The sequence below is a fragment of the Peromyscus maniculatus genome, chromosome X, assembly GCF_049852395.1.
Source record: "Peromyscus maniculatus bairdii isolate BWxNUB_F1_BW_parent chromosome X, HU_Pman_BW_mat_3.1, whole genome shotgun sequence".
In the NCBI taxonomy this organism is placed as follows: Eukaryota; Metazoa; Chordata; class Mammalia; order Rodentia; family Cricetidae; genus Peromyscus; species Peromyscus maniculatus.
This window is the reverse complement of record NC_134875.1, coordinates 113,380,551-113,400,175: the sequence shown is the minus strand read 5'-3', so window position 1 is coordinate 113,400,175 and position 19,625 is coordinate 113,380,551. Positions and strand designations below refer to the sequence as shown.

Genomic DNA, 19,625 nt, shown 5'->3' with positions numbered 1-19,625 from the left:
ATTTCTCATCTACGAACTATTATTGGGGTAAAAAATTATGAACTGACTAATCTGTTCAAAACCTTAGAAGGTGACAAGGACTTAAATAGTCCAAGAGAATTATCACCTGAAGCTGAGAAAGAATTGGCCTTGGTAGAAAAGAAAGTGCATGAAGGACATGTGGATCGTATTGAACCAAAGCTGGATTGCATTTTGTTTATTTTACCTTCTAGGCATTCTCCTACTGGAATATTAATGCAGAGGGAAGATATTATATTGGAATGGATATTTTTACCAAATAAACCAAATAAAAAATTAAAAACTTATGTGGAAAAAAATCTCTGACTTTATTTGCAAAGGAAAATTGAGACTTCGTCAATTAGCAGGAATAGACCCAGCAGAAATTGTCGTACCTTTAACTAAGGAGGACATTGAAAAATTATGGACAGAAAGTGAACCTTGGCAAAGAGCTTGCAGTAATTTTTTGGGAGAAATTAACAGCAAATATCCCACAAGCGATAGAATTGATCTTATAAAGAGAGCTGATTGGATCTTGCCTCAAATTGTATGGCAAAAACCCATATCTGGAGTTCGTACATTTTATACAGATGCCAACAAAGAAGGAAAGGCAGGTTACAAATCAGAAAACTTAAGTAAAGTGGTTCAAAGTCCGTATAATTCAGTGCAAAAATCAGAATTGTATGGTATTCTGTTGGTATTAATGGATTTTTCAGAACCTCTCAACATAGTAACTGACTCTCAGTATGCTGAAAGAGTGGTGTTACATATTGAGACTGCAGAATTTATCCCTGATGCTTCAGAATTAACTTCACTATTTATTCAATTACAAGATACAATCAGGAAAAGGAATCATCCTTTATATATATATATAACTCACATTCGATCCCATACTGGTCTGCCAGGCCCTCTAGCACAAGGCAATGATGAGATTGATAAATTATTGATAGGAAATGTGCTGGAGGCCTCAGAATTTCATAAAAAACATCATGTCAATAGTAAAGGTTTAAAAAAGGATTTTTCCATAAGCTGGCAACAAGCCAAAGAAATAGTAAAGAAATGTCCTACTTGTTCCTTCTACAATCAAACGCCATTACCAGCAGGATGTAACCCAAAGGGTACTCAGAGAAATGAAATCTGGCAGATGGACGTGTTTCACTTTGCAGAATTTGGAAAAATGAAATATGTACACCACACCATCGATACTTATTCAGGATTTCAATGGGCAACTGCTTTGAGTTCTGAAAAAGCTGATTCTGTAATCACTCTTTTGCTAGAAGTTATGGCCATCATGCGTATACCTGCACAAATCAAAACTGACAATGCTCCATCATATGTCTCTGTTAAAATGAAACAGTTTTTTGCTTATTACAATATAAAGCATATTATAGGCATACCACATAATCCTACAGGTCAAGCAGTTATAGAAAGATCAAACAGAACTCTAAAGGATATGCTAAATAAACAGAAATGGGTAACAAAAAAAAAAACAGAAATAGACTGCATAATGCTCTTCTAACTTTGAATTTTCTGAATGCCAATGAGAAAGGAACAACAGCTGCAGAGAGACATTGGATAATAGAAAAAAACTACAGAATTAAATCAGCCTATATACTTTAAGGATGTGCTGACCTCAGAATGGAAACCAGGGTATGTATTACATTGGGGACGAGGTTTTGCTTTTGTTTCTAGAGGAGAAGATAAGCTGTGGGTACCATCAAAATTGATAAAGGTTTGATTTGAACAAGAGAGATCTCTTAATTAGAGGAGGTGATAGTTCATCAACCAGCATGAACATCCAATTTAAACTAACTTGTATCAATAACACATGCCTTTTCATTTAATCAGATAATAACTTGCCAAAAAGGAACAGCCCCAAAAATAGTGTTGGGGAAAGGTTTTTGTTTTTGTCTTTTAGGAGAATGAAGGTTAAGGAATCTGAAGAACACTGGACAAATGAGACAACTGAAGAAAAGGGACAAATCATCTATCCCAGGAAACAGAGTGAAACGGTGTATGGGTATATATTATCTAAAAAATTTTATGTCTTCCTAAATGTTTGTTTCTGCTTTTCTCTAAAGATTTAACACTATTGGTTTTCTAATAGTCCCAGTTCAATTAAAATTTAAAGCTGACTTTGGAGTTGGAGAATGGCTCTCTCCTTCTTTAAACTCAAGCATGTTGTTAAAAGGAAAATGCATACTCCCTGTATCATGCCAGAATGAAAGAGCCATCTTCTGCTATGGTACAGGACAAAAGCAAAATTAAGGGACTATTCTATTACTAATCTCGACTCTGATTCTATTCTGATTCTTTAAACTTTTCTTAAAGTATGAATTTTATATCAAAATTTACAAGATTAACATGTATAGATATATAGATATATATATATATATATACATTTTAAACTTTGTTAAGATATGAATGGTCATATAGAGTACTAACTAATTCTAGAAAAAAAAGGCTTCAATTACCTGCATATATATGTCTTTGTGTTCAAGTCTCTTATCCGTTTTCTGCAGGAAATCACGGCCAGGCCTAACATCAACTGAAGTCTCCAGAAAGAAGATGGGGCCCCAAAACAACAACAATTCCACATGGACAATAATAATATCATTAAGCTGACAAACATCATCCACAGATCAGCTTTGAACTACACGGTGCTCAAAGCAATTTTGAGATGATTAGCTGAGATGATCCAGTCTCAAAGACTACTTGAATAAGGACTTGAGATAAACCCTGAACTTTGGCATTATACACAGAATGGATAATAAAGGATATAGTTACCTTTCCTAGAATTTTTTTTTTTATTTTTCGAGACAGGGTTTCTCTGTGTAGCTTTGCACCTTTTCCTGAAACTCACTTGGTAGTCCAGGCTGGCCTCAAACTCACAGAGATCTGCCTGCCTCTGCCTCCCGAGTGCTGGGATTAAAGGCATGCGCCACCACCGCCCGGCCCTTTCCTAGAATTAGACAATTAACCTAAAATTGTTCTTTAAGGATAAAGAAAACTTCACCCATACCCAGCAGGAAGCAATTTTAAGAATATGACGCCCACATTCCCAAAGAGGTGGTGTGGGGCGGGTGGTTTTTTGGTCTTTTTTAATGGGTTTTGGGTCTGGGATAATTTTCAGTGTTTAGGGGGGTTGGTTACAAGTTATTGTCAAGAGTTAGGAAAAAGGCTAAGCAAAGGAGATTAGATTTAAGGTTCTTGTTTAAAAAAAGAAAAGAAAAGGAAGAAAGAAAAGAAAAAGACAATTACTAGTTTTAAATACTTTACATTGGATTGGATTGTTTTATATTGTATACAAATTTGAAACTGATATTGTTAGAAAATGCTATATGTATATTTCTAATTGTATTTATACCATTCATTTAACAATGTAATGCAATTTTCTGATCCTTGAATGTTATTATTACCAAATATTAGGATATAAAGAAATGAAAGTTAGTAGTTAGACATTACAATAGAACTTGTAGTCATATTAGATGTTTTAAAAATTGAACAGAGATGTTTTAGACAGGTCATCTTCAAACCCTTCAGAGATCTACAGAATATGGCATTTAAAATGTTTTTAATAACTTAGAAAAATTTTCTTTTTTGAGACATGTCGGCTCCTGGCAGTACCAATCTACTTCAGAGAAAATATGGGCATTAAAGAAACTGCATATGGAGTCAACTTTCATTGTGGCAAAAGTTAGCCACTTGACAACAAAGTATCCTCGAATCAACAGGACAAAATGGACAGACAGAACATGACACAAAGGACTACTGATTCTTGCCAAAACAAGTGTGGTTATGGCTTTATCAAAAGGCATCTTCTGAGGCCAGGACAATATGGCCCCATCCCTGAAGTGGCCTTCGCAATCTGGAAAAGGTACAGTGCCCTTTTATTCAAAGGCAGCTTAACAGGCAGAGGGCCGATGGCTTCTGTTGTGCAATGGAACAGCAGCTGAAAGCTCACACCTCTCGATAGTAGACTGACATTTAATAGAGGGATGTGGAGAAGAAGGGGATGTTGAGATGAAGCCATATATACACAGCCAAGAAGAATGGACAGCTGAATTAAAAAACTGTCAACAATTTCCTGAATCATGACAGAACACTAGTGGAATTCAGGTGTTTCTGGTACGTGGACTGCTCTCACCCAATGTGAGGTTGAACTGTTGACCTTGTGTACATCCTACTTCACAAATGAGTCTGTCAGATACACTAAGCCTATAGGCTGAAGATGATGCCCCAACACTGTGGAGAAACCTCAGGTGACTGCACAGGCAGCTGGCTATTTCTGTCAACTCACAAATTTTTTGGAAGTTGCTTGCATGCACTTGCTGTTTTTATTTTTGTTAGCTAATATTATTCCCTTCTTGGGTCTCTGAGGGAGTTGAAGATTAGTTAGTTATGGTTGAAGATTAGTTAGTTATAGTTGAAAATTAATTAGGATAGAAAGTGCATTAAGGATTTACCAAAATAGGATAGATAATGTAATTATTTTTTCTGATTTGTTAAATACCTGTTTAGGTATTTATTACTTATATATATTGTATATAGTTATTGTACTTTTGTATATAGTTTTTCTTTTGTTAGTTAAAACCTTTTGCTTTTTCTTTCTTTTATTAAAATAGACAAGGGGAAATGTGGTGGTATTATAATTGTACTGAAATGTGATTTTGATTGTATGTTAATAAATAAAGGTATCCGGGGGTCAGAGATATTAGAGCCATAGCAAGAGTGTGGCGGTGATGGCACACGCCTTTAATCCAATAGATCTCTGTGTGTTCAGGGATACAGCCAGCATTGGACACATATGCCTTTAAGACAGGGGGGCTGTACATACAGACAATGACAGGGCGGTCATGTGTTAGGGTTTACAACCAATGAGAAGGCAGAACAAAATACTATAAAAAGATGGACAGACAGGATATTGCTCTCTTTCGAGAAGCTGGGACACCGCAGGAGGAAGGGTGAGATTTTAGCTCTGAGCTCTGACCTCTCGGCTTTCTCTTTTATATTGGTTCTGTGTTTCTTATTTAATAAAACTGTTGGTTACATCTACACCACAGGTGGTGTTTCAGCATGTCATTTAAGGTGTACTAGGGTAGAGAGAAAAAAAGCACGAGAACAGAATTGATTGTCTGGCACATGCTGGCTCCTGAAAGCTGATGGGTCCCTGTTTTAATTTCAGGGCCGGGGCCAGGGGTTGGCCATGCGGCCTAATGGGTGCTCTGTCAGGGCATCAGTTGAGCCTTATTCAAAGTACCACCTAGAAAGACAACCTGTCAACTGACTGCCCCCGGGCACCAAGAGGCAGGGAGACATATAAGACTGCCAACAGACCTAGGCTTGGTTACAGGCTCATTCACAGAGGTGCCTTAAATAATCTGTCTCTGATAAATCTTAAAAACGTGTTCTAATCTCTCTGTCTCTCTCATGAACACTAACCAACATAAGCAGAGTACTAAACACTACCATGGTCACTAATTTTCTCATGGCTGCTTCTTAAAATGTTCAAAATTTCACCCAAGCCCCAGAAACTAGCTGGAATCCATCTGGACAGGTCGGAACAAATTCAGGCTTTCAATGTCTCACCAGCAGCCATCCTGTCAGACACAAAAGCAGCCAGGGTGCCAAGCCAAGAGGGATGGACGGCTCCAGAGGAGCAGGACAGCCCACCATCTCAGGACGCCTGTCTTCCACAAAAAAAAATCCCTTCCCTACAAGCCCCTAAGAGACAAACAGTACCCACCAAGTCAGCTGGAAGCAGTTTTTCTGGGAAAAACAACACCCCTAATCCTATTCACTTGCTTTTTAGAATAAGCCAAAAGTCTAGAATGTTAGGATCCTGCCCTCACTCCCGAACATGCACAGCTTGGGGTCTTGCATCTTACGTCATCAAGGGGTGCTGGCGATTATGTATCTACCTTAAAAAGTCAGACAAGAGGCCCACCATGTGTCTCTCTGTCTCCTTCTGTCTCTCTGTCTTGCTCTCTGTCCTCTGTGCTCTCTCTGCTCTGTTCCTGCCAACGTTCATTCTCTCCAGGACTGGATATCTTTCCTCCTATCGCATCCTTGCTTCTAAGAAAGCTCCTTATAATTCTGGTAGTCGTGGCCATGGCCTGTGACTTCTCCACTGGTAACCAGCGCCACCAACCATCACCATTTACCTTTCAAGACCCACACCTACAATCCCACTACTAGGGAGGAAGCAGAAGTTGTTATGTTGTACCTAGGTCAGCAGAGCACAGGTACCAGTTTCCAGGTCATACTCTCTTAGAAAAACAAAAAGGCCATTTCAAATCCCAGCACTCAGGAGGAAGAGGCATGGGGATATCTCTCAGTTCCAGACCAGCCTGGACTACAAAGAAAGGTCGAGAATAACCAAAACTGTGACACTGAGAATCCCTGCTGGGTAAATAAACAAATCTAAAAATATTTTCCAGAGTGGATAGGGTACAACATTCCTGACACAGCATTGTAGACACAGTGACAAGTTATCCAGATTCTCAGTCTACCCAAGGACACAATAAGACAATCAATTTCAGATTTAAGCAATTTGAAGCCTGACCTGGGTAATTTAGAAAGACTTGAATCAAAATTAACACGGTAAAAAAAATAGGACCTTAACTCAGACAAGCATGTAAGAATAACTATACTCCTTAGAAGAAACTATAAACCTATCTAAAAAAATGAGAACCTCAAGTGGGCAAATGTATAAAGGTGCTTGTATAAAACAAGACAAATAGGTTCAAACCTAAACTTTACATTGTGGATTGAAAGAACCAGCTCCAGAAAGCTGTTCTTGTGAATCTATTGCTGCAGTAAGTACAAGCGATTACCTTCCAAGGGACACAGACCTGTAAAGGCAACAGAAAACTCACGCGTTCTCACATGTACAGGAAATATGAAAGCATACACGCACACATGCACAGAAAGAGGGAGAGAGAGAGTAACAGAGTGGGGGGGGTATCAAAAAATACTAAGAGATTCATCATTCATGAGGATGGCCTCTCAAGACAACACCACAATCTAAGGCTATATGAAATCTATACACTGAAACCCTTTCCATCTGGCACTACCCAGTGATGGACATAAGAACACAGATCAAACTAAAGCTTTACATATTATACTAAGTGGAAACTGACAGACTATTAACACCTTTTCCCCCAGATTCGTCAACAGCAACAGGTATATACTTCCCTCCACACAACCTTCACCCCCAAAATAGACGCTTAAAAATACAGAGATCTAAGGACAGATCTACAGGGACAAATGTGGAGAAAATCAGAGGTTAAAAGGAAAAGAAAAGTGAGAAAGGAGATGCAAAGGGACTGGAAGGGGAGAGGGAAGATGGAAATGGAGACATGATTCAGAAAGGAAGGAAAGCATAGGAAAGAGGAAATGGTCTGGGGAAGCAGAGAAGAACTCAGAAAGTGGGGACGGAACCTAAAAAAGAACAGGGGTTCAGAAGAGAGAGAGCAAAAGGAAAGGGGAAAGAGAACTAAAGAGGACAGGGGACACAGGGTTGCAAAGGACTAAGTGTTAGGACAGGAAAAAATTTAAAAGAGAACGGGTTAGGAATGGGTAGAAATGGCAGACGAGAAAAAGAAATTTTAAAGGGTTGCAAAGAAGAAAGAGCACAGAGGAGAAAATGGTACAGAAAGGAGTTGGAGAACTGGAGCAAAGGGAAAGGAATGGAAAAGGAGAAGAGGTAGGAAATGCATGGGAAGGAGCCAGGTCATGGGAACAGGGAAACGAACCTGGAAAGGCAAAAGTGGTGATGGTTGGGGAAAAGAGGACAGGGGTGGGGCACGTGGACAGGGGTTAGGGGTTTCACAACGGAGGCTGTGGTGGAAAAGAGAAGGGACAGAACAGAAGGGACCAGGTAAAAGGGTACTAAAGAGGTGCAGGATGAAAAAGATAGAAATGGGTATTGTTAAGTGGAGAAAGAAAGATGGACAACAGACTAGGGGTTGTCAGGAGAAAGCAGGGGAGAGGGGGAAGGAGGGGCACACAGGGAGAGAGGAGAAAGGGTTGGGCAGGGAGAAAGCACATTGGAGGCAGATAAATGGTGGGGAGTGGACCATAATGACACAGGGGACAGAGGAAGACCTGGGAAGGAGGGGAGCTTGGAATTAGCTATAGTGGAAGGGAGGGGTGAAAGGCGTGAGGAAGGGGTTGGAAAGAGAGGAAAGGGGAAAGGAGGTTGGATAGGAGAAAGGAGGTAAAGAAGTCCCTCCCCAAACGTCCCACCAATCAGCAAAGACGTTTAAAAACTGCCTGGACTGAGTCTACTGGGTTGATCTCAGTCCTCAGGGGAGCCATTGCCATGGAGGTGGTGGGAATGGGGGGTAAGGTCGGGGGAAAGGGAGGGAGACGGGAGGGGGAGAACAAGGGAATCCGTGGCTGATATGTAGAAATGAATGGTATTGTAAAAGAAAAAAGAAAAAAATAATAATATATTCAGAGAGAAAAAAAACTACCGAGAACGGAAAGAATGGGGCTAAACCACTCAAATCTGTAATAAAAATCGACTAGGGAAGGATTCCCACCGAATGCAACCCCGGGGTCTAACGGAAAAGGAAAGGACTCGAACGTTCCAGAAAGCCCTCAAGGGGCCACGCTTAAGTGAGACGACGCCTGAGGAGAAACGGGGGCCTTGGGGTGGAGGAACCCCGAGAAACAAGTCTACTCACTGCCATGGTGAGCAGAGGGCTCCACTGGGCCGATGTCAGCACTCGGCATCCAAGGAGAGGGCCCACAACTCTGAAAAAGGCCACAAGCCGGCCGCGAAAGCCCCGAAAAGGCCTCAGCGCCTAGGCGCCACAGATGCCGGCCCCACGGCCCACACTGTCCACCAGACACCAGGGCATTCTGGGAACCGGAAGTGAGCAACCTTCTACAGCGCCCCCTACTGGAAGGGCGGCACAGACAGCCTGCGGCCCGGGGCCACGGCCTGCTTTGCAGAAGCTGGCCCCTCCAGCTTACTATGGAGAGGGAAATGGAGGAGGAGTTGGATCTCAGCCCCAATACTCACCTGACTTTCGGGTAGCAGGGATCCTACAAGAACTCACACAGGATTTATAACTGAGCCATGAGTGCAAAGCACAGAAGAGTGCTTTAACGGAGACTGCACGGGAAGGAATTACCCTATCTCTTCTCCTGGGGCTTTTCTAGGAGGATCACCCTACTTCCCAGGGGCCTTTAACATAGGGAAAGGGCTGTGATGGGGGGGCGCTTGTCTAGGAAAAGAAAGTATTTGCAAAGAGGCAGGAAGAAAAAGGGGTACTTTGCAAAAGTGGGGGTAAGTCTCAGGGGGAGGTGTTCGTGGCTACAGGGGAGAGGGCGCGGAGAGGAAAAGGTCGAGAAAGGGATAAAGGTATGGAAAGTGGAGAAATCTCTGAACAGGGAAGAAGAGGCTTAGGAAGGCACAAAGGGTGGGAACTTGGAAAAGCATGGGGGAAGGGGAAAAGGGGAAGGGATAGGGATCAGAGAAGAGGCACAAAAGGAAGAAGAGGGCTTGGGAATGGGAAAGAGGTGGCAGGGAGTAAAAGGGTGGGAAATGAGGAAAGGACTGTGTAAGGAGAAATGGGAGCGATTTTTAAAATGGAAATCTGGCCAGGATGCCAGCACAGGACTTTAATCCCAGGTCTCCTGGAGCAGAAATAGGAGATTCTCTTAACTCCAGACCACCCTGGTCTACACAACGAAATCCATGTAAGAGAAGCAGGTGGACAGGACCTATATCTATGGCACACAAAAATAATAATAATCGTAATAATCACGGCAGTGAAAATAATAACATCAATATCATTTACAACAACAACAACAACATAGCGGAAGACCACTGCAGGCCAAAAAGGCAAAGAGGGTTTAGAAAGGGGAATAGAGGTGTATGAAGGTTCTCCTGCCTTGAAAGGGGAAAATGGTTTAGAGTTCTGTACATGGGAAGAGAGAAATACAATGACAATCGCGGGTGGGGGTGTGGGGGGCTAAAAACTGGCGAAGGAAAGAAAGGACCTGGGTTTACAATAGAGAGAGGCAGCAGGGAATGGGGAAATGGGTGTAATGGTGGAAGGGAAAAAGCAGAATGGCCAGAAGTCTTGGGGGATGAACTAGGGGAAGGGAGGAGTTACAAGAAGAGGCAGGAGGGGAGGAGAGACAGGGCAAAAAGACACAGGAGTTGGACAAGGCAATAGGCAAAAAGAAAGGATGGGAAGGGGATGCAGAAGAGGAAGGGAAGGAAAGACAATGTGGAGGAGCAAAGGTTACCAAGGGAAAAGACAAAAGACACTGAAAACACAAAATCAGGAGAGAAATTCAACCCCTGCTGGCCAATGCCACCCAGCCCTTGGGAGGCAGCCATCAGGAGGGAAAACGGAAAGACATCAATTCTGGACAGAAAGGACGAATGAGCCAATGACCACCTGAAGGAACAAACCAATGATGACACACAATGGGTGTCACCGGGACAAGGGGGATCCGGAAGCATACAAAGCTGTGAAAAATCACTTAAACGGAGGAGATACACACCTGTGACACTGTCAAAGAAGCAGATATTCAAAATAATTGCCTACAATAAGCTCTCCAATCGGCAAAACTGAATAGTCGGACTGCACTAAGAGTTCACAAGGATGCAGACCTACAGATTCTTTTGCATGACTTCTCTGGGAAAAACTGAACCTCGCTTTAGAATATGTTTAGGGCTATGCTACACAAGGGACAGATACAGCTCTCAGACCCAGTCACATGGGATATCTATGGTCAGGTGCCCCTTCTCAAGGCCGCAAGAGACAGAAATAACAAACCTCTACAAGTTACCACAAATCCACCTCACAAAAGGGTTTTTTACAATCAAAGAAGGCACACGTTCTCCGGATAGTATCTTTGTTAAGGCTTTTTCTCAACATGAATAATTTACAGACAGGAGACCAACTAAGGATTATTCTGCACAAGTTCACATGATCTAAATGCATGTGAACGCAAATATCTGAAACAGCATTCTCTCATTTCTTCAAAGACACCATATCACTAGAAGGAGGAATGGATATGATCTGGGGCTGGCCAGGCAGACCTGTACTCCAGCCAGCTGTTTGAGAGTTGGAGGAGAGCACATCTATACTTCCAAACCTACCTAGTGACACAACAGTCATAAAGCTGGCCTAGGCCACAGCCAAGAATACATTTCAATGTCCAAAGTGGAAGGATGGAAAAGGATTCTGATTTTCCTCACAAAAAAGTCCTGAAAACCCTAGAGTAGGTTAGAGGATTTTAAGGGCTAGGTCTCTCTGCAGATTTCCCTGGGGCCCTGATGGATGAAGAAATATCTACGTTTCTTGTCTACAAACTGCTACATGCTATAAAGTTAAGAGCCTTTTTTGGTGTTTTCAATCCTGTAATATATATACATATATATGTATATATAGAAAATATACATATATTAATGATATATACATATATCTAATGCATACATGTGTGTATATGTTTATATGTACGTATAGATTCACTGTCCTTGTCCTCTGAGGCATCCTGAAGCAAGAAAAATTTAAGACCTTAAGCTGCATCCTTACCCCCAGTCCCTTTCCTCGCTGTTGTTTAGAATTTTGATTTTTTTACTGTGTACTCCTGTTTGATATCGATTATAATGACCAGATTTCTGAGGGTACCGGATGACAATCAAATCATGTTCATACTGTTGGTCTGGGAAATCTTGTGTCTACACAGACAGCACAAAACCCATCATTATGAAACTCATTTGACCCTGTTATTAAATATTTTCTCTTTATAGTCTCAGCTATACGACGTTCCCATGTCTTTAAAGTTACTGAAAGGTTTGCAGGGAAGCCGAGGCAGGCAGATTTCTCAAATGAAAGCAAAGACTCTAAGTGCTTCAGCAATACACCACAAGAACCTGTCCACAACAGCAAAAGCAGCACGTGAGGGAAGAGAAAGAGCTCCTTAGAATACTCCTGTCCTACGGTATTTTACTCCCAAGCCCTCTGCCTCTTCCTCCAGGCAGTCCCTCTGGCCTGCCTTCTCTTATTTGTGTCAATATCACGGCCATACTTACTCCTCCTCCTTCTCCCAAACTCTGGGGTCCATGTTCAGGAATCAGTTGTCCTAGATCAGCAGGTGGTTCTCCAGTGACAGGTTGCTGAGAAAGAGATGACCAGGGGATGAGAAGTTAGAGAAGATAGGAAAGCTTGGGATCAGGCATGCTTACACAAGCTGACTGCCGATGGAAGCAAGCACCAGGTCATTAGGAAACGCTGCATCCTATATACAGGTTTCACAAAAGGTAAAAGGGGACAGGATCAGAAAAAAAACTCATACAAGTGGACCAAGTCAGCAGGAAGTCAATCAAGCAACGATGCACAAACGTTAATACCCAGCAGCTCCAGTGAGACCCAAACTAAGCAGACAGAGGCCATAGGAATGATAAGCACAGCCTGTCCATTGGAAGGACCTCGGGTCTCAGGATCCCAAGATACCGCCCCAGTGAGGGCCTCACTCCAGGCCTTTACTGGCCTTGTGAAGCATGTTCCTGGATTTAGACCAGGAATTAAGAACCTTCTCCACACATCTGTGCCTCAGAGGAAGCCCCAGACAAGTCAGGAGCAACAACAGGATCTTAAGACTAAACATCTAATAAAATACAACAGAAATATTCATAAAGCAACTGAAATCTGGGAGTTCAAGAGGCAAAGGAGGCAGAGCCCAGAGTTGAAAGGTTGGCCATCTCTGGAGCACAATGAAATGGATGGATGTCCACGCATACGTACATCCATCCTTAGGCACGTTTTAAGCACCCAGAGAAGGCATAAGATAGTTGCTGTGAACGACCACACTCTCAAAACAGCTTCTTTGTAGTAGACATTGACACCGGTGTAAAACAAAATGACACTGGATACAACATGAGAAGTGGAAACAAAGTGAAGCTCTCATTAATCCATGCCATCTAAACTGAGCACAAACCAGAAATCTGGGGATCTCAAAGGATGCTGTATCCCAGAAATAGGGAAGGCTGATGAAGGAAGATGCCTTAAGCCCAGGAATTTAAGGCCTGGACTGGGAAACCTCAAGAGCCCTGCTCTCAAGGACAAATAAAGGGCCATAGTTTTCAGGTCACACAGGGAGCTATGAAGGGCCTCACACTCTAGAGGCACTCCTTATCCAAAATCCAACCACTTGAAATATTCGCTCACCCCCCTGACCATTTCCCCAGAGTTCTGAACAATCCTATGTCTTTGCACTGTCTTCTCTACTTCTTAAGCCCTGACTTTCTTGGAAACAGGACAAGTTCTTTCAGGATAATAAAGGGGATATCTGTTTCTGTTTTCAAGAGGAAATCTCCTGCTTCCACGGTGTGTTCACTTACAAACCTAACCAATCATAAGACATAGGTAACACACAGTCACAGATTTTAAGAGCAAGGCCTACGAAAACCCTGACAAACACCACTCTCCTACGCAAAACTAATAGGCTGATACACAGAAGACAGCAAAACCGGAAGAAAAGAAAGGAAAGAAGATTTAAAATAAGAAGTCAAGATATAGGTGTGTAAGCAGGTACCACTGGCATGATTCTTTACAACATCCCTTGTATGGCCAAAGATGACTAGGAAATAAGTAAGGCCTCAAACGAATGAGCCAACTCTCTGTCAAACTCACAAAACAGACAGAACAAACGCAGGAAGACAAGGACAACTCAGAATGAGACTGTCAAAGAAACGAAGAGCTCACACCAGACACCAACAGTAGACAGAGTAAAACCTGACTCTTGTCCTCCAGACCTCCCTGACAAAGGACTAAACTTAAACATCTGTAGAGCAAGGCTTCCGACCCCACAGGTGGAAGTTTCAGCATGTCGTTTAAGGTATACTATGGTAGAGAGAAAAAAAGCACGAGAACAGAATTGATTGTCATGGCACATGCGGGCTCCCGAAAGCTGTTGGGTCCCTGTTTTAAGATCAGGGCCTGGAGAGGGCGAGGGGAAATGGCCACACAGCCTAGTGAGTGCTCTGTCAGGGCATCAGTTGAGCCTTATTCAAAGTACCACCTAGGGAGACAACCTGTCAACTGACTGCCCCCAGGCACCAAGAGGCAGGGGGACACACAAAGACCTCCAGCAGACCTAGGCTTGGCTACAGGCTCATTCACAGGGAACCCAGAACACATCATGGAAGAGATCCATTCCTTTCCTTCTCGACACCAGAGCCTGCTGTGGGATGTTCTGTATGTCCTGTGGGAGCCCTTCTTGGGTTCCTTGTGGCGTTACCCAGCAGGTCCGCATAGAGGATGATTAGGACCATGGGCCTGAGTGCAGGTGTCTGAGATGATCTGCACTTGGCTATGCTGGGGGATGGTCTGTATGTCAAGTTGCTCTGATTGATCAATAAATAAAACCTGATCGGCTGTGGCTAGGCAGGAAGGATAGGCGGGACTAACAGAGAAGAGAAATAAAAGGACAGGAAGGCAGAAGGGCTGACTGCAGCCGCCTCATGACCAGCAGCATGTGAAGATGCTGGTGGGCCACCAGCCACGTGGCAAGGTATAGATTTATGGAAATGGACTAATTTAAGCTATAAGCACAGTTAGCAAGAAGCCTGCCACGGCCATACAGTTTGTAAGCAATATAAGTCTCTGTGTTTACTTGGTTGGGTCTGAGCGTCTGTGGGACTGGCGGGGGACAAAGATTTGTCCTGACTGTGGGCAAGGCGGAAAACTCTAGCAACAAGAGCCACTAACCTGGTCCTAGGAGTTTCGGGTCTCACCTCTCCTTGTTTGCCTATTATCAGGGAAGGGAGGACAGCCTTACCTACCTCACCAGATTTAATTGTACTTTCAGTGTTACTTAATGAGAAAGATTTTCCAGCTAAGGTAGGAACTTTCATTCCATGTGCCTCACTCCAGACCTGTTAGCAGTGCTTCTCCTCCTCATACACACAGACAGGGCCCTGATCTCTGCCTTGTCCCTAGTTCCAAAGGCCTAATAATGAAAACAGGGGCCCTAAATAATCTCTCTCTGATAAAGCTAAAATAAGTTCTCATGCAGCACAACCTTTTCTCTTCCCAGTTCCCTCTTCTAATTCGCCCCTCAGCTAATGGCTGCTTCCAACCATCACAGAATTGGAGTCCAGGGATCATCAAGCAAGAAACTATAACAGCTAAAAGGTATTTAAACCCCCAGACCTAAAAGTGTCTGGGTTCTACAAACCAGACTTTAATATGACCGTCTATTAATGTTAAATTCTCTCAACAATTGGTCACCTGTTTCTCCTGGATGCTAAATTAGTGAACAGGTGCCTTAAATAATTTGTCTCTGATAAATCTTAAAAACATGTTCCAATCTCTCTGTCTCTCTCATGAACACTAGAGTACTAAACACTACCATGGTCACTAATTTTCTCATGGCTGCTTCTTAACATGTTCAAAATTTCTCCCAAGCCCCAGAAACTAGCTGAACTCCATCTGGACAGGTCCGATCTACTTCAGGCTTTCAAGGTCCCACCAGCAGCCATCCTGTCAGACACAAAAGCAGCCAGGGTGCCAAGCCAAGAGGGATGGACGGCTCCAGAGGAGCAGGACAGCCCACCATCCCAGGACGCCTGTCCAACTATAAAAAACCCCTTCCCTACAAGCCCCTAAGAGCCAAACAGTGCCCACCAAGTCAGCTGGAAAGCAGTTTTTCTGTGAAAAACAATGCCCCTATTCCTATTCACTTGCTTTTTAGAATAAGCCAAAATTCTAGAATGTTAGGATCCTGCCCTCACTCCCGAACATGCACAGCTTGGGGTCTTGCATCTTATGTCATCAGGGGGTGCTGGTGATTATGTATCCGCCTTAAAAAGTCAGACAAGAGGCCCACCATGTGTCTCTCTGTCTCTCTCTGTCTCTCTGTCTCTCTCTCTGTCCTCTGTGCTCTCTCTGCTCTGTTCCTGCCAACGTTCATTCTCTCCAGGACTGGATATCTTTCCTCCTATCGCATCCTTGCTTCTAAGAAAGCTCCTTATAATTCTGGTAGTCGTGGCCATGGCCTGTGACTTCTCCACTGGTAAACAGCGCCACCAAACATCACGTATACCTTTCAAGACCCACATCTACAATCCCACTACTAGGGAGGAAGCAGAAGTTGTTATCATGTTGTACCTCAGGTCAGCAGAGCACAGGTACCAGTTTCCAGGTCATACTCTCTTAGAAAAACAAAAAGGCCATTTCAAATCCCAGCACTCAGGCGGAAGAGGCATGGGGATATCTCTCAGTTCGAGACCAGCCTGGACTACAAAGAAAGCTCAAGAACAACCAAAACTGTGACACTGAGAATCCCTGCTGTGTAAATAAAAAATTCTAAAAATATTTTCCAGAGTGGACAGGATACAACACTCCTGACATCACAGCATTGTAGACACAGTGACAAGATTATCCAGATCCTCAGTCCACGCAAGGACACAATAAGACAATCAATGTCACATTTAAGCAATTTGAAGCCTGATCTGGGTAATTTAGAATGACCTTGATTCAAAATTAAAATGTTAATAAAACAGGACCTTAACTCAGCCAAGCATGTAAGAGTAACTCAGAAGAAACTATAAACCTATCTAAAAATATCCGAGCCTCACCTGGGTAACCTCATAATGTGCTTGGTATAAAAATGGGTAAATAGGTTGAAACCTAAACCTTACATTGTGGATTGAAAGAACCAGCTCCAGAAAGCTGTTCTTGTGAATCTATTGCTGCAGTAAGTACAAGAGATTACCTTCCAAGGGACACAGACCTGAAATGGCAACACAAAACACACACGTTCTCATATGTACAGAAAATATGTAAGCATACACGCACACATGCACAGAAAGAGAGACAGAGAGAGAGAGAGAGAGAGAGAGAGAGAGAGAGAGAGAGAGAGAGAGAGAGAGAAACAGAGTGGGGTAGGGAATGAACACAAAACTAAGAGATTCATCATTCATGAGAATGGCCTCTCAAGACACCACCACAATCTAAGGCTATGTGAAATCTACACTGAAACACTTTACACCTGGCACTACCCAGTGATGGACATAAGAACACAGATCAAACTAATCCTTTACATATTGTTCTAAGTGGAAACTAACAGACTATTAACACCTTTTTCCCCAGATTCGTCAACTGCAACAGGTATACACTCCCCTCCACACGACTTCCTCCCCCAAAATAGAAAGATATAAGGACAGGGACAAATGTGGAGAAAATCAGAGGTTAAAAGGAAAAGGAAAGTGAGAAAGGAGATGCAAAGGGACTGGAAGGGGAGAGGGAAGATGGAAATGGAGACATGAATCAGAAAGGAAGGAAAGTACAGGAAAGAGGAAATGGTCTGGGGAAGCAGAGAAGAACTCAGAAAGTGGGGACGGAACCTAAAAAAGAACAGGGGTTCAGAAGAGAGAGAGCAAAAGGAAAGGGGAAAGAGAACTAAAGAGGACAGGGGACACAGGGTTGCAAAGGACTAAGTGTTAGGACAAGAAAAATTTTAAAACAGAACGGGTTGGGAATGGGTAGAAATGGCAGACGAGAGAAAGAAATTTTAAAGGGTTACAAAGAAGAAAGAGCACAGAGGAGAAAATGGTACAGAAAGGAGTTGGAGAACTGGAGCAAAGGGAAAGGAATGGAAAAGGAGAAGAGGTAGGAAATGCATGGGAAGGAGCCAGGTCATGGGAACAGGGAAACGAACCTGGAAAGGCAAAAGTGGTGATGGTTGGGGAAAAGAGGACAGGGGTGGGGCACGTGGACAGGGGTTAGGGGTTTCACAACGGAGGCTGTGGTGGAAAAGAGAGGGGACAGAACAGAAGGGACCAGGTAAAAGGGTACTAAAGAGGTGCAGGATGAAAAAGTTAGAAATGGGTATTGTTAAGTGGAGAAAGAAAGATGGACAACAGACTAGGGGTTGTCAGGAGAAAGCAGGGGAGAGGGGGAAGGAGGGGCACACAGGGAGAGAGGAGAAAGGGTTGGGCAGGGAGAAAGCACATTGGAGGCAGATAAATGGTGGGGAGTGGACCATAATGACACAGGGGACAGAGGAAGACCTGGGAAGGAGGGGAGCTTGGAATTAGCTATAGTGGAAGGGAGGGGTGAAAGGCGTGAGGAAGGGGTTGGAAAGAGAGAAAAGGGGAAAGGAGGTTGGATAGGAGAAAGGAGGTAAAGAAGTCCCTCCCCAAACGTCCCACCAATCAGCAAAGACGTTTAAAAACTGCCTGGACTGAGTCTACTGGGTTAATCTCAGTCCTCGGGGGAGCAGTTGCCATGGAGGTGGTGGGAATGGGGGGTAAGGTCGGGGGAAAGGGAGGGAGACGGGAGGGGGAGAACAAGGGAATCCGTGGCTGATATGTAGAAATGAATGGTATTGTAAAAGAAAAAAGAAAAAATAATAATATATTCATAGAAAAACAAAAACTACCGAGAACGGAAAGAATGGGGCTAAACCACTCAAATCTGTAATAAAAATCGACTGGGGAAGGCACCCCACCGAATGCAACCCCGGGGTCTAACGGAAAAGGAAAGGACTCGAACGTTCCAGAAAGCCCTCAACGGGCCACGCTTAAGTGAGACGACGCCTGAGGAGAAACGGGGGCCTTGGGGTGGAGGAACCCCGAGAAACAAGTCTACTCACTGCCATGGTGAGCAGAGGGCTCCACTGGGCCGATGTCAGCACTCGGCATCCAAGGAGAGGGCCCACAACTCTGAGAAAGGCCACAAGCCGGCCGCGAAAGCCCCGAAAAGGCCTCAGCGCCTAGGCGCCACAGATGCCGGCCCCACGGCCCACACTGTCCACCACACACCAGGGCATTCTGGGAACCGGAAGTGAGCAACCTTCTACAGCGCCCCCTACTGGAAGGGCGGCACAGACAGCCTGCGGCCCGGGGCCACGGCCTGCTTTGCAGAAGCTGGCCCCTCCAGCTTACTATGGAGAGGGAAATGGAGGAGGAGTTGGATCTCAGCCCCAATACTCACCTGACTTTCGGGTAGCAGGGATCCTACAAGAACTCACACAGGATTTATAACTGAGCCATGAGTGCAAAGCACAGAAGAGTGCTTTAACGGAGACTGCACGGGAAGGAATTGCCCTATCTCTTCTCCTGGGGCTTTTCTAGGAGGATCACCCTACTTCCCAGGGGCCTTTAACATAGGGAAAGGGCTGTGATGGGGGGGCGCTTGTCTAGGAAAAGAAAGTATTTGCAAAGAGGCAGGAAGAAAAAGGGGTACTTTGCAAAAGTGGGGGTAAGTCTCAGGGGGAGGTGTTCGTGGCTACAGGGGAGAGGGCGCGGAGCGGAAAAGGTCGAGAAAGGGATAAAGGTATGGAAAGTGGAGAAATCTCTGAACAGGGAGGAAGAGGCTTAGGAAGGCACAAAGGGTGGGAACTTGGAAAAGCATGGGGGAAGGGGAAAAGGGGAAGGGATAGGGATCAGACAGAGAAGAGGCACAAAAGGAAGAAGAGGGCTTGGGAATGGGAAAGAGGTGGCAGGGAGTAAAAGGGTGGGAAATGAGGAAAGGACTGTGAAAGGAGAAATGGGAGTGATTTTTAAAATGGAAATCTGGCCAGGATGCCAGCACAGGACTTTAATCCCAGGCCTCCTGGAGCAGAAATAGGAGATTCTCTTAACTCCA

General features: G+C 43.9%; 1 protein-coding gene across 5 annotated transcripts in view; it reads right to left on the bottom strand.

Annotated features, from left to right (window-relative positions):
- Positions 1-19,625, bottom strand: part of Scml2 (Scm polycomb group protein like 2) — a 245,418-nt gene that overhangs the window by 181,271 nt on the left and 44,522 nt on the right. For 4 of the 5 annotated variants that reach the window (XM_076562544.1, XM_076562546.1, XM_076562547.1 and 1 more), the window contains one exon: positions 12,065-12,148. In XM_076562544.1, the coding sequence (XP_076418659.1) occupies positions 12,065-12,148 (84 nt within the window). Of the gene's footprint in view, positions 1-12,064; positions 12,149-18,630; positions 18,772-19,625 lie in introns of those variants that run through there. The other variant, XM_076562549.1, reaches the window with a different exon arrangement.